Source organism: Marmota marmota, unplaced genomic scaffold (assembly GCF_001458135.2).
Source record: "Marmota marmota marmota unplaced genomic scaffold, marMar, whole genome shotgun sequence".
NCBI classification, from domain to species: domain Eukaryota; kingdom Metazoa; phylum Chordata; class Mammalia; order Rodentia; family Sciuridae; genus Marmota; species Marmota marmota.
Genome location: NW_026000005.1, coordinates 10585167 through 10596239, shown reverse-complemented (window position 1 = coordinate 10596239; position 11073 = coordinate 10585167). Strand labels below are relative to the sequence as shown.

General features: G+C 35.3%; 1 protein-coding gene across 1 annotated transcript in view; it reads right to left on the bottom strand.

Moving 5' to 3' along the window:
• Ankar (ankyrin and armadillo repeat containing) overlaps positions 1 to 11073 on the bottom strand; it is a 72860-nt gene that overhangs the window by 18649 nt on the left and 43138 nt on the right. The window contains 2 exon segments of the mRNA XM_048808975.1: positions 7334 to 7575; positions 8972 to 9076. Coding sequence (XP_048664932.1) covers positions 7334 to 7575; positions 8972 to 9076 — 347 coding nt within the window.

Genomic DNA, 11073 nt, shown 5'->3' with positions numbered 1-11073 from the left:
TTTTTTTTTTTTTTTTTTTCCTTTTTTTTTTTTTTTTTTTGGTTAGTTTGATTGAGGGCTTTTCAATCTTATTTATCTTTCAAAGAACCAACCAATTCATTGATCCTTTGATTTCAGCTATGATCTTAATTATTTCCTTCCTCCTACTGGTTTTGGAATTAATTTGTTCTTCTTTTTCAAGGCCTGTGAGGTGCATCATTAGGTTGCTTATTTGGGATTTTTCTGGTTTTCTTATATAGGCACTCAGCTATAAACTTAGTTTCTCCTTGATTTTTTTCTATCACCCATTCATCATTCAAAAGTGTGCTGGGTATGATGGCACACACCTGTAATCCCAACAACTCAAGAGGCTGAGTCAGGAGGATCATGACTTCAAAGCCAGCCTCAGCAACATAGCAAGGCCCTAAGCAACTTAGTAAGACCCTGTCTCTAAATAAAATACAAAAAAGGACTGGGGAAGCCAGGCACAGTGGCGCACGTCTGTAATCCCAGTAGCTTGGGAGACTGAACCAGGAGGATCGTGAGTTCAAAGCCAGCCTCAGCAAAAGCGAGGTGCTAAGCAAGTCAATGAGACCCTGTCTCTAAATAATATAAAATAGGGCTAGGGATATGGTTCAGTGGCAAAGTACCTCTGAATTCAATCCCCAGTACCAAAAATACAAAAGGACTAGGGATGTGGTTCAGTGGCTAAGTGCCCATGGGATCAATTCTCATACAAAAAAAGAAAAGTGTATTGTTCGATCTCCACGTTTGTATAGTTTCTGTAGGGTTTTGTCATGTTGATTTCTAATTTTATTCCATTATGATCTGTTAAGATGCATGGAATTAATATCAATTTTTGTGTATTTGCTAAGAATTGCTTTGTGGCCTAAAATATGGTCTATTTTGGAAAAGGTTCCATGTGTTTCTGAGAAGAAAGTGTATTCAGCTGCTGTTGGGTGAAATATTCTATAGATGTCTGCTAAATACATTTGATATATAATATTTTTCAGGACAAAGAATTCTTATCAAGTTTATGTTTGGATGACCTATCTAACGGTGAGAGAGGTGTGTTTAAATCACCCAATATTATTGTACTGGGTTCTATCTGGGGCTTTGAGTAGTTGCACCCAAATCTGAAACATAAATATTCATTATTGTTATATCTTCTTGTTAGATTATTCCTTTTTCCAGTATCTTCCTTATGTCTTCTGATTAATTTTGGCTTAAAGTCTGCTTTGTCAGATTTGAGAGTAGCTACTCCTGCTTTATGTGTGTGTGTGTGTGTTGTGTGTCTATGTCTGTGTGGTCCATTTGCATGGTATATCAATTTCCATTTTTTTCATTTTCAGCCTGTGTCTTTTTTTGCCTATAAGGTGCATCTCTTCCAAACAACATATAGTTGGGTCTTGATTTTTTATCCATTCTGACAGCCTACATATTTTAATTAGAGAGTTGAGACCATTTGCAATCAATGTTATTCTAGAGATATGTTTATTAATTCCTGTTATTTTTATTTATTTCTACTGTGTAATTTATTCCTGTTTCTAATTTGTTTAGCTACTCTTTAAGTGAGATTTGTTCATTCATGAGCTCTGGGGTTTGTTTTTTATTTCTTTTTTGTGGAATACTTCTTATAAAGTTCTGTAGTTCTAGTTTACTAGTCAAATTCTTTTAGTTTCTGCTTATCTTTGAAGGTTTTTATTTCCTCTTTAATTTTGAAAGATAACTTTGCTATATATAGCAGTCTTGGTTGACACTTATTTTCTTTCAGGACTTTGAACACATCGTTCCACGCCCTTCTGGATTTTAGAGTTTTTGCTGAGAAATTGGAAGTGATTCTGATTGGCATGCCTCTACATGTGATCCGGTGTTTTTCTCTTGAGGCTTTTACAATTCTATCTTTGTTCCGTATGTTAGGCATTTTCATTATAATGTGTCATGGAGAGTTCTTTTTTTCATCTTGTCTACTTGGGGTTCTAAATGCCTCCTGTATCTGAAAGCCAATCTCATTCTGAAAATTTGGAAATTTTTATGTTATTATTTCCCTGAAGAAATATGTCCTCCATGTCCTCCCTCTCACAACCATTTTCAATTCCAATGATTGTTATATTTGGTCTCTTAATGTTTCCCCTAAGAGTTCTTGTATCTTTTGAACATTACTATTTTGAACATTATCTTTTGAACATTACTATTTTCTTTAATGCTGAATGTTTAGGCCAGCCACTTTTTCTTCTAGCTCTGAGATTCTGTCTTCAGCTTGGTCTATTAAAGTGACTTTCAACTGAACATTTTACTTGATTTATTGTGTCTTTCATTTCCAAATTTTCTATTTGGTTCTTTTTCAGTATTTTTGTCTCCTTACTGAATTTCTCATTCAGATCTTGTACTGACTTCCTTAATTCATTCAGTCATTTTTCCATGTTCTCTTGGAATTCATTGATCATTTTAATAATAATGATTTTTTTTAATTCTTTATCTGATATTTTATCCACTTCAATATCTTTGAGTCAATTTCTGGTGAAATATGAACTTAGAAATTGTTGGAATTTCTTTTTAAAATATTTTTTATACCTGTGTTGAATTTTATGCATCTGTTGGGAGGGATTTCTCTTCCACTCTCATGTGTGGTCCTTTGTAGGGCACAGTCTTTCACTTACCAAAAGATCCTAGAAATATCTAGATTGAGACCTCTTTGTAGGTGTGGTTTTCTCCAGCCTTCGTGTTAGTTCTATTTTTGCTGCAGTCGGTGGAACCTGGTGGCCCCACCCTGAGCCATTTCCACTTGAGACCTGGTCATTAATTTGAGTTTTTCTCTATTCTTTGTATAGTTGAAAACAGAACATCATTAATTTGTGTGTGGAGCAAGGTACACTGTCTTTTGTACCTTGTCAGTTTAATTCAACAGCAGTCTCTAACCTGTGAACTTATAGCATTCCTTTAAGTTTAGCACCTCACAGAATAGGGTGGAAGCAGACAATGGTAACAACTGATACAAACGATATATAGCATTAAAATAAATATCCAGTTTCTACAACTACAACATTAATTCACATACAACACACACACACACAGACACACAATAAATAAATAAATAAATAAATAAACAGGATTCATCAGTAATTGTCAACAGTAAAAACAATAACAATAAACTATATTTGGATTTAAAACAAACAGCAGGTGACAACTGTGTCATCCAAAGTAATAGTAACTGCATTCGTATTAATGATGGGGGCAAGAGTTATATAAACCAGTTAATTTTAAATGATGGTAAGAATACAGTTAATTAAGATAAAAGAAATGTAATAGGGAGGTAGAAAAGAGTTTATAATTTCAAAACATGAACACGAAAATGAAGAAGAGATGTATCAGTTGACGGTTATAATGAAGGAGGAGAAAAAATAAGAGAAACAATAGAATTTGGTCATTAGCAGAAGGAGAGAAAGAGAAACATGAGAAACAAATGAATTCAATACAAAGCAAAACCAAAATATACAAATTAAAAGCCTAATCCTCAAAAGGCAACTCAAGACAAAATAACTAATCAAAAAAGAAACATATAAGAACACACACAGAAAGGAAAAGATTCTTAATGAGAAATGAAGGAATCATTTCCACTGAGGTGGTCAAAATAGTTGATGAGAATGGATGGTTACCATCTATGTCTTGTCTTTCCATTTCTTCTTGATCTGTGTACTGAGAACAAGAGCAAGGGCTGGTGGGGGTTAACACCTTGCTCTTTTTGTGTACTAAGCTGCCAGTTGGAGTGGCCTAAAATTAAAGCTGGTTGAATAAGTCACAGCTTCTCTTCTTACCAGTATGAGGTAGGATGGAATGGGAAGTACTATCAGTTGGAGTGTTGTCTGCACAGACCAAATGATGCACTCTAAGGGTAGGACTGCTGCGGAGTTCTATGAGGGGAGTTACAATGTGTGGGACTTGGTTCTCATCAGGCCTTAGGGGCTTTTTGGGGCGATGTCTGCTCTGGAGAGTAGATCAACACACCCCTAGGGTATGGAAGTTGCCAATCTCTATTAGGAATCTAGATCTCAGTAGTCTCCCAAGAATTCTTCTCATGTGGCAGAGGAGCCAATACTCCAGGAGCACATCCTTTCTAGGCTTAGTCCCTGAGTGTATTCACACCTGCCTGTTCAGATTCCTGACTTCTTCAGTAGGTCATGTGAGCCACCAGACTCAAAGAAGGAGAAAGTTTGTGTTCCCCTTTGCTTCCAACTTGAATCTCCCTGGGTAAAATCTCTGTGCTTGTTTCACTCACATTCTTCTAGGTATACCCTAGGCTGCATGACAGCCCCATGCTGGGATGGTGTTGCAGGGTTTGCTGTGATTTCCTAGCTCCAGAACAGCTGCAGCATGGCTGCCTCAAGATGGCTTTCACCTTCCTGGTGGCCTTCTAAAAAACATCACTTTTTAAGCACCAGTGCAAAGTACAGACTCTGGATCAGCTAAGTTCAGGCTGCTTTTATGATTTCATGTTTTTCCATACCAAACCTGTCTGTTGTGTTTCTTTCTGTGTTCTCCCTCCCTTTATGGTGAACCAGCACTGTTACCACTGCCACTGCTGCAACTGGCTTGGCTCCAACATACTCTTCCTTCTTTGTTTAATGTATCCAAATTCTGAGTCTCTAAGATACTCCAGCTGTCCAATACAGAGTTTTAGTGAAATCCCTCATTCACCTACCTCATGGAGAAGCAGTTACTCCTGCTACTTGAATCCAAAGCCATGGAGCAATTTGGGATGCAGCCTTCCTCTAATCTGCTAGTTTGAATCCTCTACAACAACCTTTGACACTGTCAATCATTCTCTCCTCCTTAAAACGTTTTCCTTGTTGTCTCATAAGACAACAAATTTTTCAGGTTTTCTGCTACCCAATTGACTATTCTTTTTTTGTTAGTTCCTCCAAATGGTTCAATTTTTCACAAATTCGGAGTGACTCAAATTTAAAAATATAATATGGAATATAACCGCTTCTTGCCACTTCCATTATCATCACCCTTGATCAATACACTATACTTTACCTGAATTACTGCAAAAGTTTCTCAAGTCATTTTCCTTCATTTACCCTTGCTTCCCTATTTCAACATAGTAGGTAGAGTTATTTAAATCTCTTCTTGAAACCTCCCAGAGCAAAACCATTCAGTGGCTTCCTAACATACTCAGACTAAAAGCCAAGGTGTCTTTAACAATTGCCTACATGACCCTATGTGATATGGCCAACCATTATTCAGCCGAATGTCTCCCTCTTTTCTTCCCTTGATTACCTTGGATTTTTTGCTATTCCTCAAATATGCCAGGCACAATCTTACTTCATTTATTTATTTACTTCATTACGCTTATTTCCTCTGCCTAGCATGCACTTATCAATAGAAAAACATATAAAAGCACTTCCTCATTTACTTCAGGACTATACTCAAATGTTAACTTCTTCATCAGATCTTCATATCCCCAGGTTCCACATCTGTGGATTCAACTGATTATGAATTCTAAAAAATGGGAAAAAGATGTATCTGTTCTGAATAGGTACCAATTTTTTTCTTGTCTTTATCCCCTACACAATACAGCATGGCAATTATTTCCATAGCATTTACATTGTATAAGGCAGTTTAAGCAAACTAGAAATGATTTAAAGTTTGCAGGAGGATGTGCATTAGTTATATACAAATATTATGCCATTTTATATAAGGAACTTGAACATCTAGGGATTTTGGTATCTGCACAGGTCCTGAAACCAGTCCCTGACCAATACTGGAAAATGTCTGTTTTTCACCAGACTTCTTCTCCCCACTTTCCTTACTTTTTTTCCTTCTTACCATACTATATATTTGGCTTATTTGTTTTGTTTGTTGTCTTGTAACCATCAACTAGGATAAAAACTATATAGAAGCTGTGATTGTATCTGTTTTATTCACTTCTATAACCCTAGCATCTGGAATAGTATCAATAAATTTTTTTATGAATGTACTAAAATAATACCACAAAAAAGTTAAAGATATGAATTCATAGAAACATTTCCAAAATGAAAGAATGCAAATGTATATGTTAAAAAGATATACCAAGTATAAGAAATAAGGAGTAACTAATTTTGATGTGTAAGTCCTGAACTTCACATAAGGATAAAGAAAAAGGGGTAAGGGAGAATAGCACAAAATAGTAAAAAATTTAAAGAACATATGAAAAAATAAAATAACACAATATTATGACAGAACTAAAATAAAACATACACATCAATACATGTAAGTGACTAACTCAATAAAAAGTTAATGATAAAGCACAACCTATGTATACTGCATAGAAGAGACAAATTTATTCTAATTCTGTCAAATTACCAGTGAAACATTGTGAGATCTAAGTGAATAAGACTGACTAACCTGGAGGTAGGCCTGGATGTCTCTATTATTGCTAATATATTGACAAATGATTGGTAACAAACACTTGTAGCTAAAATGATTCCAAAAAATTAAAAATAAAAGCGTGAGCAAAAGCGGATTAAATATGAGCACAAAGAAAATAGAACACAAGCATAATTTTGCACAGGTAGAATTTAAGGTAAAAGTATTAAGCTTGAGAAAAATGTACATTTTATAATGGAAAAGACTCAATCCATAATGAAGAAGCAACTATATAAAACCAAAGAAAATTATATAAAGGAACTGCACTTATAAATAAATATCTATCAAAAGATCTTAATAAAATAATATTGTCGGACATAATGAAGCAGAATTTGAAGAAATACAGCATGAAAAAGATTGCTTGGAGTTCACCAAAAAAATAATTTTCTTCTAATTCATTCTTTCTGGTACACAATTAGACTCCATTTCTCAGCCAGATAGAGATAGCTAGAATGGTAGTGCTTCTTCTAATATCTTCTTATAAACAGCAAGAAACAATCAGTATATATGAACATATGAAAAAACACCCCTAATTTAGGTCAACTTCTTAGTGAAATATTTTTCCCCAAGTTCCCTCTCATTCCTCCATCAACTTGGGTCTCTCTCTCATTCTAGCTTCTTTTTTTCCTTTCTTTCTTTTTTTTATTTATATATAACAACAGAATGCATTACAACTCTTATTACATATATAGAGCTCAATTTTTCATATCTCTGGTTGTATACATAATATACTCCCACCAATTCATGTTTGTTCTAGCTTCTATATGAAGGAATTACTATGAGACAAGAATGTTCTATGAGAGCAGGGGATATACAGCTCAGTGGTAGAATATTTGTATGGTATTCATGAGGCCCTGGTTCAATCCCCAGCAACACACACACATAGACACACACACACACACACACACACACACGCACACAATGATGTTCTGTGAAAAGAGCTTACATTTTTGGCAACTGCATTCTTGTCTGCAGATTGAGCGATATCATACAGAATGACAGCACAGTGAGAGTGTAGTTCAGGTTCATCAGAAAGCAGAAGGTTAATCAAAGCTGGGATGCCTCCTGCTTCTACCAAAGCATTCACTACACTTAGATGAGTTGAAATATTACTCAATAACCCAACAGTTTTGCATTGTAATTTTATTTTGGGAATTTTTAATAGGTTGGTTAAGGCAGGAATGGTGCCTGAAAAGAAAAGACCAAAACAAAAAAGCACAAATTATTTGAAGTAAGTCAATTTATCTTGACAAGATTTAAGTGATGTTTATGGGCACTGCAATATAAATCATTAGCAAATAATTTTATAAGATATAAAACAATAATTTGAAATTACATGAATATACTTTTCTTTCTTATCCCTAGTATAGGCAACTTTCATTATTCATAGCACACAATCATACATTTTAAAACATTTGTCTATAAAACACTGTTCTTTGGCTTGCAATCATTGATAAATTTTTGAGCTATCACATAGTAGAGTTCAGCTTTGGTTATTACATCAATTTTGTGTGAGTATTTGTGCAATTATTTAAAGGTACTATTATATTTTATCCTTATTTTATACCAATTAGCAAAAAACAAAAAGTGCAGAATCTAGTAAAATTCAACATTAGCCTCATTATTGGAAATTATTTGGCATAGTGAAAATAAAGAATCTGGCTTCAGTTGGATGCTTGTTACATCAGTTCAATATGAAATAAAAAGATAGCACCTTATAGAACATACACAAAGAGCTGGAAAATATGAAATGTATAATTAGAGCTTTATTTATATGTTTAGCTACCTGAAAGGAAACATCCTTTATTACTTAAGTCTATGGTTAACTTTTTTTTGGACAAAGAACTTTTTTTTACATGCTCTTAGGTGACTGTCTATAATTAAATAATTTTAATTTATTGATCCAACAATGCTTACAGAGCATTTTATCTGTGTTCAATATCCACATTAGGGTAATGCCTACCATATCCAACAGGACAGATAGGGCTTTTTTCATTATTTCAGGAAGTTATATTGGACAGTATTGTTCTCAAAAGAACTAGGACATTAAACCATTGTATTAATGAGGGAAGCAGGCTAGAAAGGCTAAGAAATTAATTTTAATTCTAAATGCACAGATAGTTACAAATCCAGCCTAACACTTGCTCTGCTATTATAATTTTAAAAATAAATTCTGCGACAGAATTGGGATAAATTCTAAATATAGGAGTAGTATGATAAGTAATTTATTATTAGTTTTTAAGTTTGTGAACTTTTAGAGAAATAGAATTTCTGTAAAATTTATATAGTTTTGAATCCTGTGCAACTTCCACATGGAAAATAAAATAAATAAATTAAATAAAGTATTGGATCTTTGGAAAAAACAGGGAAAATCTTATAGCCAATTAAAAAGATTCTTTTACAGTTTAAAAATATATTAGGGGTACAGCTCAAAGTAGAAGGTATGCTTTACACATACAAGGTCCTGAGTTCAGTTGCCAGAACCACCCCCTCAAATATATTTTTAAAAAGTGGTTGACCTAAATATAATAGAGCTCTACTTAAAATAACATAAGAAAAATATAGTTAATTGATTTTGCATTACCTGCATCCAAAATACATTTCCAGTAGCAATCGTTTGCTAAGCAAATTACTTCTAAGGACATGACGGCCATCATCCTTCGTTTAAAACTTTCACACTGCAACATTTCTGGTAAGTATTCAACAAAAAAACACAAGCTGTAATTCACATAAGAGATAGTGAAATGATGCATTCTGTTTCCATATAAGCAAAGCTAACCCAAGGGTTAAGATCAACGTGGTGACCAACAACTGCATGCATTAATTTCTCCTCTGGGCATAGCCCTCTCTCTGTGAGGTGCTAAAAAGTTTGTATCTATAAGAGAGGTAAATAGGGAGCCTACACCCTGGGAACAAATCTTTACTCCTCACACTTCAGATAGAGCCCTAATATCCAGAGTATACAAAGAACTCCAAAAATTAGACAATAAGAGAACAAACAACCCAATCAACAAATGGGCCAAGGACCTGAACAGACACTTCTCAGAGGAGGACATACAGTCAATCAACAAGTACATGAAAAAATGCTCACCATCTCTAGCTGTCAGAGAAATGCAAATCAAAACCACCCTAAGATACCATCTCACTCCAGTAAGATTGGCAGCCATTATGAAGTCAAACAACAACAAGTGCTGGCGAGGATGTGGGGAAAAGGGTACACTTGTACATTGCTGGTGGGACTGCAGATTGGTGCAGCCAATTTGGAAAGCAGTATGGAGATTTCTTGGAAAGCTGGGAATGGAGCCACCATTTGACCCAGCTATTCCCCTTCTTGGTCTATTCCCTAAAGACCTAAAAAGAGCATGCTACAGGGACACTGCTACATCGATGTTCATAGCAGCACAGTTCACAATAGCAAGACTGTGGAACCAACCTAGATGCCCTTCAATAGACGAATGGATAAAAAAAATGTGGCATTTATACACAATGGAGTATTACTCTGCATTAAAAAATGACAAAATCATAGAATTTACAGGGAAATGGATGGCATTAGAGCAGATTATGCTAAGTGAAGCTAGCCAATCCCTAAAAAACAAATGCCAAATGTCTTCTTTGATATAAGGAGAGTAACTAAGAACAGAGTAGGGACGAAGAGCAGGAGAAGAAGATTAACATTTAACAGGGATGAGAGGTGGGAGGGAAAGGGAGAGAGAAGGGAAATTGCATGGTAATGGAAGGAGACCCTCAGGGTTATACAGTGGAGGGGGTAGAGAGAGAGGAGGGGAGGGGAGGGGAGAGGTGGGGAGGGGGGAGGGTGGAGGATGGGAAAGGCAGCGGAGCACAACAGACACTAGGATGGCAATTTGTAAATCAATGGATGTGTAACTGATGTGATTCTGCAATCTGTGTATGGGGTGAAGGTGGGAGTTCATAACCCACTTGAATCAAAGTGTGGAATATGATATGTCAAGAAATTTGTAATGTTTTGAACAACCCACAATAAAAAATTAAAAAAAAAAAAAAAAAAGTTTGTATCTGAAATGTCTCCCAAAGGTCCATGTGTTAAAGGCTTAGTCCCCAGCTCATTGCTTGCTATTGGGAAGTGGTATAACCTTGAGGAGGTGGGGCCCAGTACAAGGTTTTAGATCATTGAGGGCTTGCCTTTGAATGTCCCTTTTTCTTCCTCTTTTTTCCTCACTCAGCTATAAGGTAAATAGGCTTCCTCTGCCATAGCTCTTGCCATGATGTATTTACTTTCCTGCACAGGCCTAAAAGCAATGGGGCCAGCCAATCATGGACCTCTAAAACTGTGAGACAGAATAAACTGTCCTCTTCCTAAATTGATTATCTCAAGTATTTGTTACATCAACAGAAATCTAACAAAATAAGGTGTGAGAAATATCTACAGACATATCCTTTCTTTATCTCTTTATCTACCCATTCTACTACCAAATTCATGATGGTACAACTTTGGTTAGTTCACTCATGGAACTGTTTTGAAATTCAGCTTCCACTCCAAGGACTAATCCTGGAGACTTCTAATAAACTAACTAATTCTCTTTTACCCATAGGGAAAAAGGCTAGTATAAGGTGGAAGAGCTGTTGCAGAACTCAAGGCAAAGCAACAAGCCAGATGTTCATGTTTATTGTTCTGTTCCTTCGTTATCAAGACTTCTAAACAATGGT